At 47.5% G+C, this 27,502-nt stretch overlaps 1 protein-coding gene across 16 annotated transcripts in view; it reads left to right on the top strand.

Annotated features, from left to right (window-relative positions):
- The window catches only part of git2a (G protein-coupled receptor kinase interacting ArfGAP 2a), a 130,380-nt gene that overhangs the window by 30,814 nt on the left and 72,064 nt on the right, over positions 1–27,502 (top strand). For all 16 annotated transcript variants that reach the window (XM_038817417.1, XM_038817248.1, XM_038817333.1 and 13 more), the window contains exons 5-7: positions 21,314–21,400; positions 22,256–22,386; positions 26,923–27,017. In XM_038817417.1, the coding sequence (XP_038673345.1) occupies positions 21,314–21,400; positions 22,256–22,386; positions 26,923–27,017 (313 nt within the window). The remainder of the gene's footprint in view (positions 1–21,313; positions 21,401–22,255; positions 22,387–26,922; positions 27,018–27,502) is intronic.

Raw genomic sequence — 27,502 nt, 5'->3', positions numbered from 1 at the left:
GTTTGGAGGTTTCTGGTGCCTCGATGTCTGGGTCTTGATTGGAATGTGTCCATTCAGAACCAAATGTATCTATTGTGTGGGTGTTCAAGTCTGATGGCCTCATTAGTATGCAAAGCGTTTTGCCATTTGCACCTAGCTAAGGTCTTTTCACCTGAGCCCAAACTGGTTTCTGCTGCTGCAGAATGCAAACTGCTCTTTGCAGACTGCTGTTCTGGCTGAACTGTCTGTTTCCCAGCAGCCTTCCATTTTAGTTTGGCTCAGTGTCCATTTTGCGTGGCCAGCATGGCTACATTCCCTCCTTGTGATCCTCACAATCATACTATTGTGAAGGATCACCTACGTACTTTGCCTCCTTGTGTTCTGACCTCTTGCCAGTTCCTGTTCTACTCTGTTCTAAACTATGGGAAGAAGAGAAAAAAAAATTTAACTAACATCTCTACTTGGCCCTATGTCAAAGGGACATGCATTACTACAATTGGGAACCTCTACCTATCACTATTAACCTTAACCTTAACTTAAACATTTAATCACTCTAAAATCTTAACCATTCACACCACAACATCACACTTCCCAACTCGGCAGTCGAGTATGGAACAATATAATACATGGCTGAATTTTATTTACAGAGTGTTGTAATCAGTGAGGGGTTGAGGGGTTTGGTGGAATCCGAAGATGGGGGATTGCACTCTATAGATGGGTGAGGTGCTGGAACGAGAGGCTCTCCTCTTCCATTTCCTCAACCTGAGGGTCTGCACTAGGATGATGAGGATCGCGATCACCAACAGTGATTCGATTATGTAGGACATGGAGTACCACGTCATGAATTTAGTACACCAGGTCTGAACCTCGCTGATCAGAGCTGAGCACTGGGGGTTTGTTGTACTAACATTTACGGTGGGGGTTGTGGGGGAAACGTGTCTTGTTTCCACACATATACATATGACATTAAATAGTAATAAATGGGCTTCCATCATTTTGCTGTTCTTCTTCTTTCTCTTCCTTCTTCCTCCGGTATTGACAATCCTGGCTTCGACCTCTGTCTCGTCCTTTGAAACCTTTGGGATCAAGCACAGTATCTGTCAATACACAGTTTAAGACCTTTACTTGTTAGTGCATCTGTCTTTCAAATCCCAATTGACCCTTTAAAATGACTGGCTAAGTCACACCCTGTGACTCCCCTCATTTTTTTTTTTCAAAAAGCGAATTTAAAGACCAGCATACACCTAACAATCCTTCCTTCTGCGAGCCGTCTCGCAGGCTTTGCTGATTTACCATCCGAATGTTCCCGGATGTAAATAGCATGTGGGATGGTGGCCGAAGGGCTACCTAACGTAAAATGAAAACAAACTTGGAAATAAAAATCCGAATGAGTTGCGTATGGGCCGCTACGGGTACGAGTTGGATGGGATCCCCGGGTAGGGCGTGCTGTGCCGTACCCGAGCTTGGCTGACCAAGGGTTGGTTCTCAGACAGGGCGGGTCCTCAGTGCCGTTTGTCCACTGCCTGAGTAACCTGGAAAGAAACGGGTACGAATGTGTTTACCATGACTTGCAGCCTCTATTTCGCCGAATAGAGGGGCACCTGAAAAAGAAACCAAGGGAGCCAAGATGCTCCAACTGAGGACATCCCTGAAGTTCTCAGAGATATCTGCGGACAAGCTATTTGGCGTGTGGCCTTACAACTTTGGAAAAGATCTCCAATCAAACCGAAGTTCTCAGAAGTATCTGCGGACAAACTAACGTGTATGTGAGGTGGTCACAATCTTTTCAGCTGAAAAGAAGATGTCCATCCTCCAACTGAAACATTTACATTCCTGAAAACAAACAAACATAAAACGAAGACAAACATACGTGCAGGTTCCATCAGAAAGGACATCGTTTCCCTCAAACGATTCCTATCTTACATCATCTGGACACCTCACTTTGATTCTGCCTCTGTGAACAGGGTCACAAAGGGGTTGCCGTGTCGGGAGTCAGACACCGTGTCGTCCTGCTCTCCCGGATCCCACACCCTTGTGTGGATCAGGCATGCTATTTTGGAGTTGTGTGACTGGGGGTCACTTTCATCATTGCGGACAAGTCTGTAGGAATTGTCCCTGTGCCATTGTGTAGCGTCGAGTGTGTTGTCGGGGTAGTCGGGGTCGGGTGGTGGTTCTGGATGTTTGAGGTAGGTGACTTCCATGGGGTCACTGGAGTCGGGGTCGTAGTTGGTGCAGTGTGGGCTGTATGGCTGTGTGATGTCGCTGTCTTCAGAGTCAGTGTCAGTCCTGCTGTCTCTGCTGTGGCAGCTTGTGGGCGTGTCGGGGCGTGGTCTGTAGTGGTCTGTGGGCGGAGTCGTGGGCGAGTCCGTTGATGAACTGGTCTGTGAGGGGGATGGTGGAAAAGTGTCTCTGGTGGGCGGGGTGAAGTGTTCTGCTGCATCCAGCAGGACATGGTGAGCATGGTTGGCCTGTGTTCCATATGCCTTTAACTGGTTTATATGGAACCACGCGGTCTTCCCATTAGGATACCTTATCCTGTAAACGGAGGGGCTAATTTTGTCCGAAATTGAGTAGGGACCGGAATATTTTGGAGCCAAAAAACTGCTGGGGTTATAAACAGATAACATTACCTGTTGCCCAACCTGGAATTCTGTGGTGTGTACGGTCTTGTTGAAACAGGCAGTCCGTTGCTGTCGGCGTTTCCCTAGCTGGACTGCGGCTGCGAGCTGTGCAGACCTCACAGTCTCAACTAGATCTTTAACTGCCGTTTCATGTGTGAGGGCCGTCACTTCGGGGCTTGTCATGTCCAGTCCTAAAAGGAATTCTGTACCTTTCATAGGGCGTCCGGTCATGAGTGTGTGTGGTGTGTATCCTGTCGATGTGGAGACAGTGTTCCTTATGAACATAAGTGCAAATGGGAGCACTGAATCCCATGTGGAATTGTTCTCTTGAACCATTTTCCTAAGGGTAGTTTTTAGGGTCCGATTCATGCGCTCCACAATCCCGCTGGACTGTGGATGATACGCAATGTGGAAGTTCTGTTTGATTCCGAATATTGTCAGGACGTTCCTCATGACCCGTCCTGTAAAGTGAGATCCCTGGTCCGAATCGATACTTCGGGGTAAACCCCATCTCGTGAAGATGTGGTGGGTCAGGATCTTTGCAGCTGTCTTTGCTGTATTTGTTCGTGAGGGAAATGCCTCTACCCACTTGGTAAAGGTATCTATCACCACCAGAACGTATTTATAGCCATTCCGACAAGGGGGCAATGGACCTATAAAGTCGATCTGGAGGTTTGTCCAAGGGCCGTTAACTGGGCGAGTATGCCGAAGTTGTGCTTTCTTAGAATACCTCTCCGGGTTATTCTGAGCACAAATCAGGCAATTCTCTATGTAGTGCGTTACATCATTCCTGAGATTAGGCCACCAACAGAGTTGCCTGAGGTGCCTCGTTGTTGCATCAATTCCCTGATGCCCGTGTCCGTCATGGAACAAGGCAATCATCTGATTCCTGTCCTGCTGTGGGACCACATAAAGTTGGTCCTTAATGATCACACCCTCATGTGTGGTCAGTGCGTGTTTAAAGTGCTCGTAAGCAGGCACAAAGTTTCCCTTGAAAACCTCCCTGAGGTCTCCGTCCTGTTTTTGTGCTGCCACGAGATCTTTAATATCAGTCTGTGAGACTTGGACTGCGCTCACAGGGGCGCTAGCTGGTGCGCTAGCTGGGGGGGTCCATAAGTGTCCTCTCCTGGAACCTGCCTTAGCCAACGCGTCGGCCTTTACATTCCCAGGGGGTGATGACCTATGGTGGCTTCTTACTTTTATTATGCCGAAGGTCCTGTCCTTCGCTTTCTCTAGGATATGCTGGAGTAAGGGGGCTGATGGAAGGGGTTTTCCGTCTGCGGAGACAAAACCTCGTGTCCTCCACAGGGGCAGAAAATCTGTCAGGCTATTGCAGACATATAAGCTGTCTGAATATATGTCTGCTGGGCTGGGGAAAGAATCGGGGTGGTCCACTATGTACGCTATGGCTGCTAGCTCTGCTGCCTGCGCGCCTAAGTGACCTGGTAACTTAAGAGCTATCTCTTCGAGAGCGCGCCCCTGCGCGTCCTCTACATAGATGCCGCATCCTGTGATACGCTCACCATTTAAAACTGTGGAGGAACCGTCTACATAAATCCTCAAGGGTCCACACGTGTCTGTGGGCTGGGGGCTTTGTTTTGGGTTTCCTATCTTCCTGGGGGGTGTTTTGGCTAAAAAGGGTCCTGTGTTATGCAGGGGAGCTACAATTTCACAGTCATGGGGCTGTCCGGGATATTGGAGGTTGTCTGCTAAGTATGTGTGTGTGCGTGTCCGTTTCACTGTAATGTCCCGTCCTTGTAAAAGTAGGGTCCACCTAGCTGCCCTAATCTGGCTAACTGAACCGTCCTTCAGTCGACCGTCTAGTAGTAGCTGTGTGGGTGTATGTTCGGTTAGAATGGTGATGGGGTTGAGTCCGGTGATGTATGAGAAATACTGCACTGCCCAGAAGACAGCAAGGAGGTGCCTCTCACAGGCCGAAAATCCTTGTTCTACTGGGTCTAACAGTCGGGAGGCATAAGCCACTGGTCTTAGCTGCTCGTGCCGTTCCTGAAGCAACACGGCCGAGAGGGTCAGATCTGTGCTAGCTACCTCGATTGCGTACGGTGAAAGTTGGTCGGGGACTAGCAGCGCGGGTGCTGCACTAAGGGCTCGTTTCAACTCTTCCACAGCGCCTGTATGCTGCGGAAGCCATTCCCAGGGGGCTCCTTTCTTAAGGAGGTTCTGAAAGTGGGGCGGCTTTTGTCGCGAATCCGTCGATGTGGTTCCGACAATAGCCAACCAGTCCTAAAAACGACCGGAGGGCTGAAACATTCTGGGGAAGGGGCAATTTGACAATCGAATCTATTCTTTTGAATTCGATCTCGCGTTTGCCGTGCGTGATGACTGATCCCAAATACATCACTTTACTTTCCAATATTTGGGCCTTTTTCGGGTTAACTTTACAGCCAATTTCAGTTAAGAGTTCTAGGAGTTCGGCCAGAAGCGAAATGTGCTCTGCCTTTGTGTCTGTCTGCAGTAGTAGGTCGTCTACATACTGTACCAGACATTCGGGTCGGGAAAATTTTTCTAATCCACTTGCCAGCTGTCGGTGGAAAATGGAGGGTGAATTGTGGAATCCTTGTGGGAGGCATGTCCACGTGTACTGCTGTGTTTTAAAAGTGAATGCGAATTTGTATTGGCACGCTTTTGCCAATGGTATTGACCAGAATCCATTACTGATGTCCAATACCGTGAAGTACTTGGCGTTGAGACCCTGCTTGAGCATGGTCTCGGGACTAGTAGCTACCGTTGGGGCTACTGCGGGGGTTACTTTGTTGAGTTCCCGATAATCGATGGTCAGACGCCATGATCCATCGGGCTTCCTCACTGGCCAAATAGGGGCATTGTTGGTGGAGGCTACCGTTCTCAGTACACCTTGGTCCAACAAGCTGCCTATAACCTTTTCTATTTCCACCTCTGCCTCGAGGGGAAATCTATATTGCTTTTGCGGTCGGGGGTCCTGTCCGGTAACATGAACTGGTCCAGTCATTCTGCCACAGTCATGACGGTGACTTGCAAATGCTGTCCTGTGTTTGTTCAGTAGGGCCTTAATTTGTCGGTCGGTGTGGAGTGTAGTCAGGTCGAATGAGTACTCTCCCACTGCGCTAATCCGATTAGCGTAGTCTCCTACTGTGAGGGTGGCTGGGGCTCTGTCTGATCTCGCCATTCGCCAGACACACTGGTTCACTGGGTCGAACGACAAGCTGTGTGCGTTCATGAAATCGATCCCCAGGATGTGCTCTGCTGTCCGGGGAAGATTTACTAAAACTACGGGGTGTCTTGTGGAAATGTTCCCTAGCTGGATCGCTACGGGTGCTGTGATATGTCCCTGCTGCGAGTGTCCGGTGAACCCGCTAAGTGTGATGGTGGAGGTGGTCGGCCACGTGTCTGCGTGTGCCGTGGTTGTGGAGTTAATGGTGGTGCGGGATCCTCCTGTGTCCCACAGTAACTCTATGGGCTTCCCTTTGACTTTTGCCGTGACTACGGGCCTCCCTGATGAGTCCCATAGTGTGTCACAGACCCAAGTGGGGGAGCCCGAACACCGTCAGTTCGTCTCGTCCACATTGGTGGGTCCTGACTGTACTGCTACATTGTGGATGGGTTTTGCCTTGTTGCGGTTCAGAGTGCCTGTCTGCTGGCCTCTCTGAGATCGCTGGGGTGCATTACACTCTTTTGCCCAATGCCCTAACTGTCCACAGTTATAGCATTCCTGTCCTTTCTGTTGAGGGCTGCTCTTGCCTTCATTTACCCATGCGGGCTTCTGGTGCTCTCTGACTGCTTGGATGTCTGCAGCAGCCTGAGCCTCTTCTGGGGATCTAACCTTTGCTTTTGCCTGAAGCGATTGCTCCCAAGCGCGGGACAATCTTTTGAGGACCCATTTTTCGTTATGGGCCTCTTCTGAGGGGTCGTAATTATTGCAAGCGCTCTGTCCTGTTTCTGTTGCGTGTGAGATAATTGTGCGCGTCCACTTAACCATGTTTTCGCGGGTTAAATGCGCTCTATCTAGCTGTCCGAAAACTGCGCTGAAATGAATCCACAGCCTTCCTGCGAATGCTGTGGGGTGTTCGGATCTCTTCTGCCTGCACTTATTCAAGCCTTCTACGGGGTCACCTCTATTGTACCCGATGGCATCTAAAATGGCAGTGTGCATCTCCTCTAGGCTGCCTCCTGCCACGTTTTGTGGGTCGGGGAGGGCTGCCACTACACTCTGGTCTAAGCTCAGCACGGTGAGCCTAACCTGCTCTCTCTCATCCAGGCCGTACATGGTAGCCTGCTGTTTTACTTTAGCAAAGAACTGGTGGGGGTCTGCGGTGGGGAGGAACGGAGTGATCTTTTCACAAGCGTCCCTTAGCTGGGTTACTGTTAAAGGGGTGGTGTAAGTTATGTCTGGGGCGCCTTCTGATTCGGCTTTCCTCTGTGTGGTTACGGGATTCATGGGTGCGGTTATGATCTGAGCTGTGGGGGGTTGGGGTGCCTGTCGTTTCTGCTGAGCTGCGGGCGCACATGTTCCCTGAACATAACGCTGCGCTGTCTCGCTTAATTCCTGCCAATCTGGGGCGTTTTCCCCATCTAACTGAGCTCCAAAGGTGCTTTGGAAGCCATTCTGCACCGAAAGCAGAGATTGCAGTTCCGCAATCTGTTTCCTGCATTTCGCGTGGTCAACTGTGCTTTGTCTTTGTTCGGTCGTTGCAGCATGGAGTGCTCTCAAAGCTGCTTTGAGATCGGAACATTGCCTCTGCAATGCCTCCACCTGCTTTTCCGATTCCTGTCTTATCAGAACGGCACGTTGCACGTCCTGATAGGCTTTCTCATACTGGGTCTGGGAACTGTTCAGATGAGCTAGACAAGACTGGTGAGCCCTCTTGGCATCATCCACCTCTCTACCCTTCTCTGCCAACTTCCCTTTTAATTCCAGGTTTTCTTTCTCGATGTCCCTGACATCGACCTTACTCATTCGGTTCCTTTCCTCTAAATCTGTCCGGAGCGTCCTGATGACCTCCTCTGCGCCTCGCAACTGTGCCAAGCAGGACACAATCGCCATCGGCTTGCGTGCTTTACCTAAACTCTTTTTGTGTATCTGAGAGAGGTTCTCCCACCAAGTATGACCTATACTTCCGGGACCTGTCTCCTCATTTGCACAAAACTCTTTCCAAAGGGGCCATCCCTTTCCCTGCAGATATTTGCGGAGTTCCAGCTCCCACGTGGGACACTGGCCTACCCTGCTACTGCTGCTGGTCGCTGCGACCACAAACTTTGCTGGATCCATCAGACGTTCCATTGCCTGCATGGCCATTTCCTCTGACTCTCTTTTTATAATTTGGAACAGGGGGTTGCTGGGGTGGTGTTTCGTGAAAAGGGTACGGCTTACGCTATTTTCCGATCACAAAACTACCGAAAGTTTGTCGCAACAAAAAGCTTTCAGTTTTACCTTACAGCCCTGTTAGTACGCATGCACTAAACACACTTCCGAATTTCGCTTATTATTTTGAACACCTTGAATACTTGTGATCTCTTTCTTTCTCTGCAATTTGGAGTTCTAATTCAAATTTCAGGGTCCTGGACACTGTGGTGTTTCCACTTACAACAGGGTCCCGGCGGATGTCGCCACTAAATGTTGCACGAAACACAGTTCCTCAAGGGTTCAAAGTAATAAAGACGATACACCGATTAGTCAAGTTCAAACGATCAATATTTATTATACAGTTAATAATAAATACTCATGCACACACTAAGAGACTAAGCTACAACTAAACATAAGCAAACAGAATACTTATCTAACAGGAACAGGCAAGGTCAGAGAACGAGGCCTTCGTCCTGGTTTTGTCTGCAGCCTTCAGCAAGCGTTCTGGCACTTGGGAGTCTAGCGGGCTTGGATCGCGTAGCGAGCGTTGAATTTACGGTTTCGGCGGCTGGTGCTCAACGGCTGGAGTCAGGATACCAGGTGTCAGTCGGGGCCGGAGCACAGGTTTAACAGACCGGACAACACGAGGTCCCTATCTTTTATAGGGGTTCCATTGTCCTTCCCTCTTCTCGGGCGGGCTCTACCTATTGGATCAATTTCTTATCGATACTGGATTAATTCCCCAATGCGAGGGGGTCTCCGTGATGGAGGGGGCGTTTCTTATGTCCTTTTGTTTGGAGGTTTCTGGTGCCTCGATGTCTGGGTCTTGATTGGAATGTGTCCATTCAGAACCAAATGTATCTATTGTGTGGGTGTTCAAGTCTGATGGCCTCATTAGTATGCAAAGCGTTTTGCCATTTGCACCTAGCTAAGGTCTTTTCACCTGAGCCCAAACTGGTTTCTGCTGCTGCAGAATGCAAACTGCTCTTTGCAGACTGCTGTTCTGGCTGAACTGTCTGTTTCCCAGCAGCCTTCCATTTTAGTTTGGCTCAGTGTCCATTTTGCGTGGCCAGCATGGCTACAGCACATTTAAAATCTGTTGGGGCTATGTGCAAAAACCAATACGGCACCGGAACAGGCCCTTCGTCCCTCCAACCCTGCACCGGTCATGGCACCACATGTTAGTGTTAAAACCTTAGTTAAAACCCTCGGCACTTAGTGTTGTATCCTCTATACCCATCCTATCCATGTATTTGTCGAGATGCAGTTTGAACACCATTAATGTATCTGCTTCCACAACCTCCCCTGGCAATGCCTTCCAGGTACTCCACCATCCTCTGCATAAAAAAAACAACCTCCTTCGCACATCTCTAAATTTTGCTTGACGGACCTTAAACCTATGCCCCCTGGTGACTAACCCCCCACCCTGTGAAAGAGTGCTTGCCCACCATAATCTTGTAGACCAAAGAGGGAGAAAAAAATGTTTTGTCTTTGTGACTTACACTTTGTACAGAAAAAGGCTATTCGGCTCATTTGAGTCTGTACCAACCCACTTAAGCCCTCACTTCCATCCCATCCCCATAACCCAATAACCGTTTTGGACACTTAAGGGCAATTTAGCATGGCCAATCCACCTAACCACATCTTTGGACTGTGGGAGGAAACCGGACCACCCGGAGGAAACACACGCAGGTACGGGGAGAACGTGCAGACTCCGCACAGGCACTGACCCAGTGGGGAATCGAACCTGGGACCCTGGTGCTGTGAAGCCACAGTTGTGATGATCCTGGGAACTTGCTTTCAAATGTCTTGCAGTGGTACCTAAGCAGTTACAAGGTGTTTGAAAGCAACTAAGTTGATTGGGTTTCTCTCCCACACCCTTCTATGTATCTTTCCTCTGCTTTGTGTATTGCTCCGCAGTTTCAAAATACCACACCAGATAAGGGTTGCGGTTTCCCCAACAAGAACAGAGGATGCTGGAAAAATTCAGCAGGTCTACCAGCGCCATCAGGAGAGAAATTGAGTTCAGCATTTTGAGTCCAGAGATTCTTCTGATAAATGCTGGCAGACCTGCTGAATTTTTCTAGTGTCCTCTGTTCTTTTTCCAGATACTAGCATCCGTAATTGTAGATTCAGCATTCTGGGTCAACATCTCACCACAAGCAGATTTTTTAAAAGTTCCTCTAATTTGCTCCACTTTTGACTTCAGCATACCATTTCATGTGAGGATATGGTTCTACCAGTGCCCCACACTCTGGCACCTCAACCAAGTATTTATTTTCATGAGTAAACTTAAACACCGAGTGCCAGCAGCATATTTGATCACTAAGAAAATTGCAGCAACATATCTTCCTGTCTTAACCTTATGGGCGGAATTCTGTGATCCTGAGACTAAATGTTGACGCCGTTGCGTTTCTCGACGGTGTCAACATGGCCTCAGGATCAGCAATTCTGACCCCTACAGTGGGCCACTCCAGCTGCTGATCCTGGCGTGAACTGAGCGCCACGCATGCGCAGTGGCACCGGTGCCAACATGCGTAGTGGCACCGGTGCCAACATGCGCAGTGGCATCGTGCCAACGCGCACATACGTAGTGGCTCCCTTCTCCACGCCGGCCTCGACGCAACATGGTGCAGGGCTACATGGGCCAGCACGGAAGAAAGGAGGCCCCCAGCCAGAGAGGCAGGCCCGCCGATTGGTGGGCCCCGATCGCGGGCCAGGCCACATCAAAGGGCCCCGGGTCGGACTGAAGCCCCCCCCCCCCCCCCCCCCCCCCCCCGGGCCCCGGGCTGAGAGAATCCCGCCCTATATTTTCATAGAATGTACAGTGCAGAAGGAGGCCATTCGGCCCATTGAGTCTGCACCGGCTCTTGGAAAGAGCACCCTACCCAAGCCCACACCAACCTATGCCCAAAACACAGTAACCCCACTCAACAAACACTAAGGGCAATTTGGACACGAAGGGCAATTTAGCATGGCCAATCCACCTAAACCTGCACATCTTTGGACTGTGGGAGGAAACCGGAGCAGGAGAATGTGCAGACTCCACACAAACAGTGACCCAAGCCGGGATTTGAACCTGGGACCCTGGAGCTGTGAAGCATTTGTGCTATCCACAATGCTACCGTTCACTTTCTTGCAAAGGATATTGACAACTGAAAGCACTGGTTAATTTTTCATTCTATCTAAGTTATGAGACTGGAGACATTCGAAGCATCCTTATTTGTGGCCTTAGTTGAAATGAGCCAACTCCGCTTCAATTCTTTACTACGCCATTTCTGTTCTGTTTGGCTTGCAATCTGAGCCAATGGGAGAGCTGGATATACCTTTTTATTCAGTTGTAATACATAATTAATGTCATAGAATTGACAGTGCAGAAGGAGGCCATTTGGCCCATCGAGTCTGCACCGGCCCTTGGAAAGAGCACCCTCCCAAGCCCACACCTCCACCCTATCCCCATAACCCAGTAACCCCACGAAACACGAAGGGCAATTTTGGACACTAAGGGCAAATGGTCATGGCCAATCCACCTAACGTGCACATCTTTGGACTGTGGGAGGAGACCAGAGCACCCGGAGGAAACCTATGCACAAACTGGGAGAACGTGCAGACTCCACACAGACAGTGACCCAGGCCGGGAATCAAACCGTGACCCAAGCCGGTAATCGAACCTGGGACCCTGGAGCTGTGAAGCAATTGTGCTAACCATTATGCTACCATGCTGCCCTAGGGGGGCAAAGGCGTTGTATGGGCTAATGGTGGTAATGTCGGTGGGGGGGGCAAAGGTTGTTTGGGCTAATGGTGGAAATGGGAGGGGTGGACCCTTGGAGGTTTCTGCACCCAGGGGAGTGGGAGTACTTGTTTTTCTCAGCGGTCCATAAGGTGTACTCGTGGATCGACGTTTTCATGGTGGAGAAGGTGCTGCTAGCCGGGGTTAAGGGGTCAGAGTACTCGGCAATTGCAATATCAGATCATGCTCCGCATTGGGTAGATATGGTACTGGAGAAGTGGGTGGTACAGAGACCAGGGTGGAAGTTAGATGTGGGACTGCTGGGGGACCGAGGGTTCTGTGACAAAATTGAAAAAGTAATCGAGGAAGATGTAGGTTTCAGCTACACGGGTGAGATGTTGAAGGCGGTTATCTGGGAGGCTCTTAAGGCGGTGGTGAGGTGATCTCGTTCAAGGCTAGGCTAGACAAAGAAGAGAGTTAATAGATGAGATGCTGGAGGTAGATAGGTATGCAGAAGTTGGGGACCCAGCGAAGTTTGAAAAGAGGAAGGAACTTCAGCTGAGCTTTGACCGACTATCGACCAGGAAGGCGGTACGTCAATTGAGGCGAGCAAGGAATGCAGTTTACGAGCATGGAGAGAAGGTGGGACGTATGTTGGCGGCTCAGCTCCAGAGGGAGGCTGCGGCAAGGGAAATTGTCCAGGTGCAGGACAGGGCAGGGATGTTGGTGAAAACAGATTAACAATGCCTTTAAGGAATTCGATGAGAGGTTGTACAGGTCCGAGCCATCTGTGGGAGGCCGGGAGATGCAGGAATTTCTAGATGGGCTGGAGTACCCGAGGTTAGAGGAGGGGGACAGAGCTACATAAGAAGGAGCGATAGTGGAGCAGGAGATGAAAGATACGATTGGGAGGATGCAGTCGGGGGAGGTGGTAGGGCCGGATTGGTTTCCGGTGGAACATTAAAAAAAAATCTCAAGGATAAGCTTGCACTGCTGATGTTGGGGATGTTTGAGGAGGTGATAGGAAAGGGGCTGTTACAACAAACTTTGGGGCAGGCATCGATTTCTCTTTTGCCTAAAAGAGAAAAGGGTCCGACGGAGTGTGAGTCGTATAGGCCCATATCACTTTTAAACATGGACGCAAAGATATTGGCGAAGGTACTGGCGGGTAAGCTGGAGGTGTGCCTCCCGAAGGTGAGAGGTGAGGATCAGACGGGGTTTGTGAGAGGGAGGCAGCTCTTTTCGAACATTAGGAAGGTATTGAACATGGTTATGGTACAGGCGGAGGGAAAGGAAACAGAGGCTGTTGTGGCATTGGTAGCAGCGAAAGCGTTTGACCGGGTAGAATGAAGGTATTTGATGGCAGTTCTGGAGCGGTTTGGAATTGGACCAAGATTTGTGGACTGAGTAAAGCTACTGTGTAAGGAGCCGAGGGCGAGTGTCCGCACAAATAACATCAGCTCGGAATACCTTTCTCTCCACCGTGGGACTAGACAGGGATGTCCTGTGTCTCCCCCTTGCTGTTTGCACTCGCAATTGAGCCATTGGCCATCGTGTTTTAAAAGTTCGAGGGTGACTTCCGGTGGCAGCTATGAAGGAGTAAGTCGCACATTTGGTGGCTCCCGCTTGGGTCGGACTTTTGGACCTTATCCCCCGTTTTTTTTTTACCGGACGTGAATTGAAAAATTGATGACAGAGAAGGCTTGGGCTGAAGCTGCACGTGAGGAAGCATGGCGGAGGACCAGACCTCTGGTTTGTTGACCCAGCGGTCTACGGAGCAGTTGATGCAAGTTATCCAGGAGGGCTTCACTAAGCAGAAGGAGCACTGCTTGGACTCGATTAAAGAGGCAATTTTGCGGCTGGAACTTAGATTGGATGCCCAAGTTCGGGTGATCCAGAAAGCGCTGGCTGACCAAGAGGAGCATCAAACAGCGGTGGAGTTGGAGGTTGGGATGTTGAGAGACCAGCAGAAAAGGCTCCTGGAGAAGGTGGTGGACCTAGAGAATGTGTTCCGTGGGCAGAGCCTGAGAATCGTTGGGCTCCCGGAGGGATCTGAAGGAGCAGACACTGGGGCATACATAGTGCCATGTTTGAGAAGCTGCTGGGGGATGGGGCATTCGCCGATCCTTGGAGGTGGCCAGGGCTCACAGAGCGCTCGCGAGGAAGCCGCGAATGGGAGACCCCCCCCACTCCCCTGAGGGCAATGGTGGTGAGATTCAACAGGTATCTGGATAAGGAGTACATTTTACAGTGGGCCAAGCAGACACGGAGCAGCAAATGGGACAACAGCATCCTGCGGATCTATCAAGACCTGAGTGCAGAGGTGGGCAGGAGAAGAGCAGGGTTTAATCAGATCAGGTCGACCCTTTTAAAGAAAAAGGTGAAGTTCGGGCTGTTGTATCCGGCCTGCCTCTGGGTCACATACAAGGAGCAACATTTCTATTTCGAGTCACCTGAGGAAGCGCTGGACTTCGCGAAAAGGAAAGGACTGGTGTCGGACTGAGAACTTTGAACTTTTGCTGTAACGTTTGTTTTTTTTAAAAAAAAGTTTCTTGCTTTTTTTTTTCAAACGTAATTTGTAATGCCTGCTGTATGGATCTGGGGCCAGTTGCAGAGCTGAGTGAGGTAAAGGTTGCATTTGCACTGCTGGGGGACTCAGCAGAGGTGAATAAGGTGTTTAAGGAGTTTTATAGTCTGCTGTACGGGTCGGAACCCCCATCTGGGCCGGAGGAGATGAGGCACTTCTTAGGGGGGCTGAATTTCCGGAAGATGGACGGGGAGCTGGTAGAAGGGCTGGGGGCCCCGATCGGGATCGAAGAGATAGCGGAGGGGCTGAAGGCCATGCAGTCGGGTAAAGCCCCGGGGCCGGATGGGTACCCAGTGGAGTTCTATAAAAAGTTCTCTGGGATATTGGGGCCGCTGTTGATGAGGGCATTCAATGAGGCGAGGGAGAGAGGGGTGCTTCCCCCGATGATGTCACAGGCCACAGTCTTGCTGATCCTGAAGCGAGATAAGGATCTGGAGCTGTGTGGGTCCTACAGGCCGATATCCCTATTGAATGTGGACTCCAAAATTCTGTCCGCTAGGATTGAAGACTGTGTTCCAGATGTGATTGGGGAGGACCAGACGGGGTTTGTTAAGGGAAGGCAGTTGGTGTCCAATGTAAGAAAGTTGCTCAATGCGACCATGATGCCCCCAGAAGGTAGGGAGATGGAGGTAGTTGTCGCAATGGACACAGAGAAGGCTTTTGATCAAGTAGAATGGGAATATCTGTGGGAGCAACAGGGACAGTTCGGATTTGGGGGGCGCTTTATCGACTGGGTCAGGTTGCTGTATCAGGCTCCTGTGGCAAGCGTTCGGACGAATAGGACGGCATCGGGACTATTTTAGGCTACATCGGGAGACGAGACAGGGATGCCCCCTCTCCCCACTGTTGTTCGCGCTAGCTTATAGAGCCGCTGGCAATTGCACTGAGAGCCTCAAGGGGCTGGAAGGGGTTGGTCCGGTGGGGGGAGTGGAACACACAGCCTCGCTTTACGCAGATGACCTGCTCCTGTATGTATCGGACCCAGTAGAGGGGATGAAAGAAACCATGAGGATTCTGTGGGAATTTGGCCGGTTTGCGGGGTACAAACTAAATATGGGGAAAAGCGAGATGTTTGCAATCCAGGCAAGGGGACAGGAGAGGCGACTGGGGGAGCTGCCGTTTAGAGTGGTAGGGGGAAGTTTTAGGTATCTTGGCATCCAAGTGGTGCGGGAATGGGAACGGTTGCACAAACTTAATCTGGCCCTTCTGGTAGACCAAATGAAGGACGATTTTCGGAGGTGGGACGCGCTCCCGTTGTCATTAGCTGGGCGAGTCCAGACGGTGAAGATGATGGTCCACCCGAGATTCCTGTTTGTGTTTCAGTGTCTCCCCATCTTTATTCCGCGGACCTTTTTTAAACGGGTTAACAAAGTTATCACTGACTTTGTATGGGCGGGCAAGACCCCACGAGTAAAAAAGGGAATGCTTGAGCGGAGCCGGAGAGAGAGCAGGCTGGCGCTGCCAAACCTCAGTGACTATTTCTGGGCGACGAATATAGCCATGATCAGGAAGTGGGTGGTGGGCGGACGGTCGGCATGGGGAGTGTATGGAGACGGCCTCCTGTAAGGGCACCAGTTTGGGGGCGTTGATAACGACGCCACTACCGTTCCCGCCTGCACGGTACTCAAGCAGCCCTGTGGTGGTGGCCGTCCTGAGAGTCTGGGGGCAATGGAGGAAGCATGCGGGAGTGGAGGGAGCATCGGTCTGGCCTCCAATCAGCAATAACCACTGGTTTGCCCAGGGAAAGATGGATGGGGCATTTCGGAGATGGCAGAGGGCAGGAATTGAGTGGATGGGGGGTATGTTTATAGAGGGGAGCTTACCTAGCTTGAGGGAGCTGGAGGAGAAATTTGGATTGGTGAGGGGAAACAAATGCAGGTACCTGCAGGTGTGGGACTTCCTACGTAGACAAGCCTCAACCTTCCCGCTCCTACCACCAAAGGGGATACAAGACCGGGTAGTTTCCAGAGTGTGGGTGGGAGAAGGGAAGGTCTCCGACATGTATAAGGAGCTCATGGGGGTCAGAGGACACGCAGACTGAGTAGCTGAAGCGCAAGTGGGAAGACGAGTTAGGAGGAGAGACAGAGGTTGGTCTCTGGGCGGATGCGTTGAGTAGAGTCAGCGCGTCCATAACATGCGCCAGGCTCAGCCTGATACAGTTTAAGGTTGTTCACCGGGCTCACATGACAGTGGCCTGGATGAGTATGTTCTTTGGTATAGAAGAAAGGTGTGCAAGGTGTGTGGGTGGCCAGTGAACCATGTCCTCGGTGTTAAAAACAAGGGTGGTGCCGAGTCCGGAGGTGGCGATTTTCGGGGTGTCGGAAGATCCGGGAATCCAGGAGGAGAAGGAGGCAGACGTTCTGGCCTTTGCTTCCTTGGTAGCCCGGAGACTAATATTATTAGCTTGGAGGGACTCAAAGCCCCCAAAGTCGGAGACCTGGCTATCTGACATGGCTGCTTTCTCTGTTTGGAAAAAATCAAGTTCGACTTGTGAGGGTCAATGTTTGGGTTCGCCTGAAGGTGGCAACCGTTCGTCGACTTCTTTCCAGAAAATTAATCGTCAGCCGAAGGCGGGGGGGGGGTAGTTTACCTTAGAGTAGGGGTTAATAAAGATGGGACCTGTAAGGGAGGAAGCAGGCTTTTTGCACTATGTTTGTAGACTCATGGATATTGTTTATTTTGTTGTTGTAAAACCAAAATACCTCAATAAAATGTTTATTTAAAAAAAATAAGTTTGCGGGTATGGAAAGGGATAGCGTGGGGAGGGATAGAGCATAGCATGTTCTTATATGCCGGTGACTTGTTATTATACGTGTTGGGACAGAGTGCGTCAATAGGTGGATTACAGGAGCTGCTTCGTGTGTTTGGGTCTTTCTCTGGGTACAAATTAAATCTAGATGAGTGAATATTTTGTGGTGTCTTGGTGAGGGCAGGGGTTGTGGGGGGCTGCCATTCTGTAGGGCAGGGACTCACTTTAGATTCCTGGAAGTGCAGGTTGCTCGAGATTTGGGGGGCTCTGTAGGTACAACATTTCTAGTTTTGTGGGGAGAGTGAAAGCTGATCTGGCAAGGTGGGATGGTCTCCCTCTGTCACTGACGGGTAAGGTACAGGCGGTTAAAATGAACGTGTTGCCGAGGTGTCTGTTTATTTTCCAATGCCTGCCGATTTTCCTGCCAAAGGCATTTTTTAGAGAGATTGAAGGGATGATTACCTTGTTCATATGGGGAGGGAAGGTAGCCAGAATTAGAAAGTTGCTACGCCAGAGAGGAAGGCAGGCAGGGGGTTTGGGTCTTTCAAACCTGATGTACTATTACTGAGCGGCGAATGTGGAGAAGGTACGGAGCTGGGTCATAGGGGTTGATTACCAGTGGGTCAGAATGGAGGAGAGTTTGTGCAGGGGGTTGGGATTGAAGGCGCTAGCAACAGCCCCGCTCCCGACTTTCCCGGGAAAATACTCAAGGGAGTCCAGTAGTAATAGCTTTGTTGAGAATTTGGAGGCAGTTTTTCCAGCACTTTGGGTTGGGAGCAGGGCCAAGGGAAATGCCGATTTGGAGGAACCATAAATTTCAGCCAAGGAAGTGGAATGGAAATTTTTGGAGATGGGAGGAGAAAGGAATTGGGACACTAAAAGATTTGTTTCTTGGGGGTCAGTTTGCAGGATTGAAGGAGCTGGGAGCGAAGTATGGGCTGGAGCAGGGGGAAATATTTAGATACATGCAGGTTTGAGACTTTGCTAGAAAGGAGATACAGAGCTTCACAGTAGAGCTGGTTTCCACATTGCTGGAGGAGGGACTGGAGAAGGGGGTAGCTATTTTGGAAGAGGAGAAGGCACAGCTGGAAGGGATCAAGGTAAAGTGGGAGGAAGAGTTGGGAAAAGTATTGAGATGGGGTTCTGGTGTGAGGTGCTCTGGAGGGTGAATGCCTCCACCTCGTGCGCAAGGTTGGGGCTGATACAGCTGAAGGTGGTATGTAGAGTGCACCTCACAAGGGCGAGGATGAGCCGGCTCTTTGAAGGAGTAGAAGATGTGAATGTTGCGGCGTGGGCCCCGCAAACCACATTCATATGTTTTGATCCTGTCTAAAGCTGGAGGATTGCTGGAAGTAGGTTTTTAGGGTAGCCTCCAAAGTGGTGCACGTAGGACCAGCCGGGGTTGGAATCGGGCGTGGAGGCAGATGTTGTAGTCTTTGCCTCGTTGATCGCCTGAAGGTGGATCCTGTTGGGATGGAAATCAATCTCTCCACCCTGTGCCCTGGCATGGCGGGGATCCTGCTGGAATTCTTGGCTCTTGAGAAGGTCAAATTTGAAGTGAGGGAAGGATGGAGGGGTTCTACAATTCATGGGCGTTATTCATCATGCACTTTTGAGAATTGGATTACATCGAACATTGGCCGGGGGGGGGGGGGGGGGGGGGGAGAGGGGAGTTGTATGTGTTAATGGTGACTATGGGTGATTCCTTTTTGTTTATGTTAACATGCGGGCCAATGTCTGGGGTTTGGTGGGAGGATGGGATCGTTGTTATTGATATGGGGATTGATATTGCATTCGTTACTGATTATTGTTTATTGTTGGGTGTAAATTTGGGAGAAAATGTGAAAAAGGAGAATAAAAATATATATTTTAAAAATGCATAATTAATTAGATGAAGTGGCCAGAAAGTTAATATTTGAGCTCTGATATCGTGTGACAAATTGAGCGTATAGAGGCTCCTTGTGTACTAATCAAATTCCCAAAATGAAAATGTAGTATACTGCAAATAATATTCATAGCCTCTTAACTTGTGTCAAAATGTCTGTATGCTTCACACAGATTTCTGTTGAAGTGTGGTAACTGTTGTAATGTAAGGAAACATGTACCAATGATGTGTCTCAAATAATCAAGAGATGAATGCAGTTACGACCCCAGTTGATGTTGCTACTGGACGGAGGAATGGAGGTCTGTAACTAGTGGTGTTCTGGGATTTCTGGTCTTTGTAATATATATAAATGACTTTAAAGAAAACGTAGTGAGTCTGATTAGCAAGTTTGCAATGATACTAAGATTGTAGGAATTGCGGATAGTGATGAATATTGTCGGAGAATACAACAGGATATCGATAGGCTGCAAAATTGGGCAGAGAAATGGCAGATGGAATTTAACCCGGACAAATGCGAGGTGATGCATTTTGGTAGATCCAATTCAGGTGGGAGCTATAAAATAAATGGCAGAACCATCAGAAGCACAGAGACACAGAGGAATCTAGGCGTACAGGTCCACAGATCCTTAAAAGTGGCAGCACAGGTGGAAATGGTGGTAAAGAAAGCATATGGCATGCTTACCTTCATAGGACGGGGTATCGAGTATAAAAGCTCGAAAATTATGTTTCAGTTATTTAGAACGTTAGTTAGGCCACATTTCGAATACTGTGTCCAATTCTGATCACCACAATACCAAAAGGACATGGAGGCTTTGGAGAGAGTACAGAAAAGGTTTACCAGGATGTTGCCTGGTATGGAGGATATTAACTATGAGGAGAGATTGAATAAACTGGGAATGTTCTCTCTAGAGAGATAGAGGCTGAGGGGCGACCTGATAGAAGTTTATAAAATTATTAGGGGCATAGATAGGGTGAACAGTTGAAGGCTTTTTCCCAGGGCGCAAACGACAATTACAAGGGGGCACAAGTTCAAAGAGAGGGGGAAAGGTTCAGTGGAGATGTACGGGGGAAGTTGGGTGGTGGTGGCCTGGAATGTACTGCCAAGTGAGGTGGTTGAGGCAGATAAATTAGCGATCTTTAAGACTTATTTGGATGGGCACATGAACAGACAGGGTATAGAAGGATACAGGTGGTTGGTCTAGATAGGACACGTGATTGGCACAGGCTTGGAGGGCCGAAGGGCCTGTTCCTGTGCTGTATTGTTCTTTGTTCTTTATTCCTCTGCCTTGAATTGCCACATGTATTCAAGCTTCCACATAATTTCTCAGGCACTCCGCCATACTAACAGAACACTACTGCTTCATAGGCTGTAGTAAGATGTCGTGAAACTTTTGATTTACCTCGGATATCTGGTTCCCCACTTTAAATATGTTTCTTGCAGCTCTCTTTAACTCTGCATTTTCTAGGCCTTTTACTTGAATTACAATTAACAGTACCTTCAAATTATAGTTCATTTTGTCCCTCTGACTTCATTCTACTTGGGACCTCTCTTTCCATTCCCTGGTTCTAGAACTATCTGTTCTTTAGTTTCTGTGACTTGCTTTCTTCCCATTACTCAGTTGTATTGCTTCTGCTTCTGGCAGAGCTGTTTCCGGTGTAAGCTGCAAAGTTCCAACTGCCTTGGGTCAAGTTAAAACTAGATTTAACAGTCTTTCTAACTTAAAAGGTGGCTCCTGGTTGCGAAGCAACAGCTCAGTCCTTCTCTAAGCGGTTTGTTTTTCATATTATAAATTCTCTATTAGCATAATACAGACGCAGTTTGAAATTAAGCCAAAACCCCGTATATGTAAGCACCTTTATTTGATATGCATCTAAGCTTTTACCCTTTCTTACACACAAATGCCAAATTAAACTCAAATCTATACCTTATTTCGAATATCCAACAATTCAAACATAGATTGCTTAAAATGACCTCTGCTTCCTGACAATTCTCTGACAGTACAAAAGGGTATTTTTAAAAATGTATTAATAGCAGGCATTGTAGTAGATTCATGTATAAAGTTTCACAGGGCATTCCTGAAAACTGTCATCTGTTAGCATTGCTATCAACATATGTCCAAACGTGTGCGAATATTAAAGAATCAGAAAAAAATGCTCACTTCTCTTGACAACTTCAGCTGTAATGAGGAGGTTCTGTAATTTGGCAGCTAGCTGGTTTAAAATAATCTAGAATAAAGTGTGCAACTGGATGATCTCCCGCAAAATGGTTATTCAATTTAAAGTATTTTTAATTAATTTGAATAGGCAGCTCATCTTAAAGCATTTCCTTTAAGTTTTCTTTTCACATATAACTCTTAAAAATTGTGGTTCATGTGCTCCTAGCTATGTTGCCTGGTGTTCAGGTATATTTTGTTATTTCAGCAATTGCACTCAAGTGTGCGGACCGGGAACTTGGAGACCTGCTTGCGACTGCTCTCATTAGGGGCCCAAGCTAATTTCTTCCACCCTGTAAGTCTTTAATGTAAATGTTTTTGGTACAGTTACCACTGCATTTTTTATGTTGCATCTGCTTCTCTATATATTGATTGCGTACCAAACAGTGAATAAAGTACTGGGAAATGTAATATGAGCAAATGACTTTGCAATGTGTTTTTTTTTAAGTCATTCATTTTGTTCATACTTTACTTTTGCAAACTTAAGGTTTTTTTCAATGCAAATTTTTACAAATTGCTATATTCTCTCCCCAGCGCTTGGCTTTTAATGGCCATGGTGTAATGACCTTTCCCATGCACTCAGCAGCTGATTTACCAGAGGTCGCTCTTATTGGAGTGGGAAGTGAATTGGCAGAGAATACCATTCTTTTTTAAAAAAGCAAAGCATTGTGTTCTTGTCAGCTGCAGAGGTTTTGAATTTAAATTCCACCATTATAATCGTGAAATGCAATAATTGTGGTTTGTGATCTGGCAGGAAAACAGCTGCAAACTGCCAAATTGCCATTTAAAACCCAACTGCTTCCCTGCATCTGCCAAGGAAGGGAAATAGCTACCCATTACTTCTGTTTTGAACTATGTAATTCAAGTACCACATTGTGTGGTTGTGTTTTCATAGTCTCTGAAGTGGTCTAACGAGTGACCCAATTGTAAAGCCACTCACGCGAAGAAAGCCTACTTTACTCCTCTTGGTGGAAGTACTGAGTGCACAATAAATGTAGCTTTTCTAGTGTCACCTACAGTCCCAAGAAAAATGTACTGTATAAAAGTTTGCCTTTCCGATGAGGATGTACGTTTTGTTGCAGTTAATTGGTTATTTAATGTAAAACTGAAACCGCTTCAGTACCTGTTTTTAATTCATTTTACATTGTAGGAAAAGGAGAACACATCTCTTCACGTGGCAAGCAAAGGAGGACAAATTCTACAAGCTGAGCTGTTGGCAGTATATGGTGCTGATCCTGGTGCCCCTGATGCCAGTGGCAAGACCCCAATTGACAATGCAAGGTTAGATAACTGAAAAGGCCATAGAAGTGTGTCTCTACCTTTGCTGCTGAGAAAAATATAAATATTGTGCAACAATGACTTCGTTACAGCACTGTCAAATGAACACACTGTACAATCCATGGTTGTACACACGTGAAGCAGTTTTGTCACCAATTTAATAGTGCTGACTTCTTTACCTTTGTTAAGAAATGTAACCGGTTATTTAAAAAAGTTGTTCAATTTATTTTGCAACAAAAGGTTTTGAATGTTTCTAAGCCAAACATTTAAAAGAGGGACCTAACTGTCCAGTTCAAATACAGATATCTTGTCAGCTCTAAGTTGCTGTCTCCCTTGGAGATGTGACATGGATTGGAAGATAACAAATATAGCCCCACAGTTCAAGTAAGGAGGGAGAGAGAAAACAGAGATCAAGAGGCCAGTAACTAGCACAATAGATAAAGGGGAATCAGTGGGTGTAGTATCTTTGAATTTTCGGATGCCTTTAGATAAGGTGCTGCACATAATGTTGCACAAGGTTAGAACTCATGAGATTGGGGTAATGTTTTAACACAGATCGAGCATCGGTTAACAGACAGAAAACAGCATGGAAATAAACAGGTCCTTTTCAGGATATCTCGGTGTAACCTCTGAATTGGTGCTTGGCCCTCAGCTATTCACAATCTATATCAATGACTTAGATGAGTGTAATGGATCCAAAATAGGAAAATGGAGTTGATGTAGAAGTTCAGCCATGATCTTACTGAATGGCAAAACAGGCTTGAGCAGGTACAGCATACTCCTGTCTTTTACCACCTTAACCTTTTACTAATTATTTAGCATATTACTCTACCACCTTCAAAAGGAAATCCTATTAGGGGATGTGATTAAAACCAGTCAGCCACAATCCCGACCCCGGGTCACTGTCCGTGTGGAGTTTGCACATTCTGCCCCTGTCTGCATGAGTCTCACCCCCACAACCCAGAAATGTGCAGGTAAGTGGATTGGCCAATCAAAATTACCCCTTAATTGGAAACATTTTAAAAACAGCTAGCCAAGAGAGTTCTCTGTTAGATCACCAGCCATTCTTTCCAAATATCCAGATAGGCAAAACTGTCCTCTGGTGCATTGGGAGCAGAGCTCACCCATGGGAGTGATATTTGACACAAAACTGAAAATAATCTAGAGTAAAATAAAACTTTTTAAAATGTGGCAGTCTTTTCTGCATATCATTATTGAGACAGCTGAAAACCAGACAATATACAAATTAAAGTTTGCATCCAGAAATTAGGATACGACACATGATGGGACTTAGTTTGTCCACAATCTGCAGAAGGGACATCTTTAAGCCTTGAGAAACCTTTTTTTCTTTCCATTCTTGCTTCCATTTTTATATTGTAATGGCATACTTATTTGAGTGACTGTTGCCAGCATAGGAATCTTACAGTATCATGGAATTAGGAATAGGTTTACGCCAGAAAATAACAGTCATTAAGAAGGGTTCTGCTGCATAGCAAAGTTTAACTGTGGTCCAGTTTTGAAGCGATGTAACTGAGGGTGGCAAGGGCGCAGAATATGTTCTGGATGGGGGTCTTCAATGTCTATCACCAAGAGTGTCTCAGTAGTACCACCACAGACCGAGCTAGCCAAGTCCTAAAGGACATAGCTGCTAGACTGGGACTGCGACAAGTGGTGAGGGAACCAACAAGAGGGAAAAACATACTTAACCTCATCCTCACCAATTTGTCTGCTAGAGATGCATCTACCCATGGCTATATCAGTAGAAATGACTACCACACAGTCCTTGTGGAGACAAAGTCCCGTCTTCACATTGAGGATACCCTTGTGTTGTGTGGCGCTACCACAGTGCTAAATGGTATAGGCTTCGAACAAATCTAGGAACTCAAGACACGGCATCCATGAGGCACTGTGGACCATCAGCAGCAGCAGAATTGAATGCAACCTCATGGCCCAGTATATCCTCCATTATACCATTACCACCAAGCCAGGCGATCAACCCTGATTCAATGAAGAGTGCAGGAGAGCATGCCAGGAGCAACATCAGCCATACCAAAAAATGAGGTATCAACCTGGTGAAGCTACACTACAGGACTACTTGTGTGCCAAACAGCAAAAGCAACAAGTAATAGACAGAGCTAAGCGATTCCACAACTAACGCATCAGATCTAAAGTCTGCAGTCCTGCCGCATAAAACTGTGAATGATTGTTGACAGTTAAACAATTCACTGGAGGAGTAGACTTCACAAATATTCCCATCCTCAATAATGAAGGAACCCAGCACATATGTGTGGTGAATGTATAGTACTAGTAATTCACCCGTGTATTAGTATCATGTTCTGACATTGTGTTACAGCTATGTTGTGTTCACCTTGTGGGCTCCACCTATGGGCCATTGTGTGGCTTCACCCACAGGGGGATTGTTGGGGCATGTATGGGCTCCGCCCATGGCTCCTCCCCTTGAAAGGAAATACAACGAGCAGTTGACCTGTAGGCGGTCCACAGTATTGTACTAGTCGCAGACAGGCTCTGTTCTAAGCTGATTAAAACCTCGGTTTCCTTCTACTCGTGTCTTTGAGTGAATTGATGGTCGCATCAATATGTACAAAAGACAAGACTGAGGCATTCGCAACAATCTTCAGCCAGAGGTGCCGAATGGATGATCCATCTCTGTATCCTCCGGAGGTCCCCAGCATCAAAGATGTCAATCTTCAGCCAATACGATTCACTCCCCGTGATATCAATAAATGGCTGAAGACACTGAATACTGCAAAGGCTATGGACTCTGGCAATATTCCAGCAATAGTACTGAAGACTTGTGCTCCAGAACCTGCCACGCCCCTAGCCAAGCTATTCCAGTACAGCTGCAACAGTCCGGCAATGTGGAAAATTATCCAGCTGAGTTCTGTACACAAGAAACAGGACAAGTTCAACCCAGCCAATTACCGCCCTATCGGTCTACTCCATCAGCAAACTGATCGAAGGAGTCATCAACAGTGCTATGAAGCAGCACTTACTCAGCAATAACCTGCTCACGGGCACTGAGTTTGGGTTCCACCAGGGTCACCCAGCTCCTGACTTCATTACAGCCTTGGTTCAAACATAGACAACAGAGTTGAATGCCTGAGGTGAGAGTGACTGGCCTTGAAAGTAAGCCTTGCACGATGAGAGTTAGTATTGGAGGCACAGGTTTTAAGGTTCGAGCAGTTTTTGATGAGGGCCAGAGTTCTTTCCGTTGCCACCAGCGTGAAGGTAAGATGGTGGACAGCACAGGATACTTAACTGGAGCTATTGTCTCCTTTGGCTGTCAAAACAGTAACTGTCTGGAGTTCAGTTCCACTGGACAATGCAATGCAGCTTGGGGAAGGTCATGCGATATATCTCCTACCTTCCTCTATTTGGACAAAGGATGGCTGGAATCATGAGGTGTTTAATTGAAGTCAGGATTGATTTTTTTACTTGGAAACACTAGTTTGCACGTTCCACCTATGTCTGCGTGGGTTTCCTCCCGGGTGCTGCGGTTTCCTCCCACAAGGCCCAAAAGACGTGCTGTTAGGTAATTTGGATATTTTGAATGTGCCCGAATACACGCCGGAATATGGCAACTAGGGGCTTTTCACAGTAACATCAATAAAGATTATTATTAATAAAAGGTATCTAGTTGGTTAAATTAAGCCTCCTTGTTGAAACTGTTGTGTTACAGCATTTAATGCTAAGGCCATCAGCACCATTATTGGAGATTTAAGATTTGCGAAGGACTGTCTTTGTTCAAAGTTGCTGGAACAGACAAACCGTCTGTTTGCCATTGTCTTGGCTTGGCTATAATGTTTATGTTATGTAGGGGGCAGGACGGTGGCGCAGTGGTTAGCATTGCTGCCTCACGGCGCCGAGGTCCCAGGTTCCATCCCGGCTTTGGGTCACCGTCCGTGTGGAGTTTGCACATTCTCCCCGTGTTTGCGTGGGTTTCGCCCCCGCAACCCAAAAAGATGTGCAGCGTAGGTGAATTGGCCACGCTAAATTGCCCCTTAATTCGGAAAAATGAATTGTGCACTCTAAAAAAAAAAAAAAAAAAATTTTTTTTAAATGTTGCTGTTGTGTAAGGAGTGAGATTCCAGATGCTTGAGGTGTTGGTCTTTGTTAACTTTGAAACTGCTGGAAGACGGCATATGACCAGCTGGAGCCATCTTGTCAACTCCACAATCGTCCATTTTGAAGAGCACAAAAAAAAGTTATAAAATAATCCAGAGTTTTTGTGGAATCGGGTGTATTACTGTGTGTATTGTTTGCTGTGTACCATGACATTGTGAATTCAAGCAGTTCAGGTAGTCAGCTATCCTTTAATAATCTACTAAAGCAATCTAATTATTTTACATTATGTTGTATTCTTTCTAATCTTGTGGGGGCACAATAAATCTCTCCAGTCTGGTGAATTTGTAAAGTGCTTTGGTATTCTTGTAATGTGTGGAGAGTCAAAAACAACTAACTGCAATGAAAAGGAGAAATAGTCATCTTGACATTAAAAAAAATGTCTTTGTTTTGTAGGCAAGCGGGGCATCATGAGCTTGCGGAACGTTTAGTAGAGATCCAATATGAACTCACTGATAGACTAGCCTTCTTTCTCTGTGGAAGGAAACCAGGTGGGTGTGAAATAGAGTACTGGAGAATCTAGATGGCAATGTTACTTAAAATTTTATTGAGATGTATGATTCTAACCAATATTTTGCTTAAGGCTTCCTTCAGGAATGTAGCTTGATGCGCCAGGGAATGTGGGGTGCAAGTCTCCACCTGTCAATCCACTTGCTGAACTCCTGTTTTCAATCACATACTGTGGTCAGCTGCCAGATGGAGGCCATGTATGTTCCCCACAGGAAGAAAGGGGTGAAGTGAAGGATCCAATTCTTCAATTAAACAAACACTCTAATTTTTTATTGTATTGTTCCAGTACAGAGAGAGCTTTACAGGGCAGTGGCAGTGAATCAATACCACACAGGAGAAAGACTGAGGTTGGGAGGGTAAGAGAATACATGAAAGAGTTGAAGAATAGTATATTTCAAGACATTTGCAGGCCTTGTACATTTATGTACTGAAGCTATGATAGCCATTTCTTTCAGCTTTTGCGAGA

Source organism: Scyliorhinus canicula, chromosome 1 (genome assembly GCF_902713615.1).
Source record: "Scyliorhinus canicula chromosome 1, sScyCan1.1, whole genome shotgun sequence".
Classification (NCBI taxonomy): Eukaryota; Metazoa; Chordata; class Chondrichthyes; order Carcharhiniformes; family Scyliorhinidae; genus Scyliorhinus; species Scyliorhinus canicula.
The sequence above is the reverse complement of the archived record's forward strand: the minus strand, read 5'-3'. Positions and strand labels throughout refer to the sequence as shown.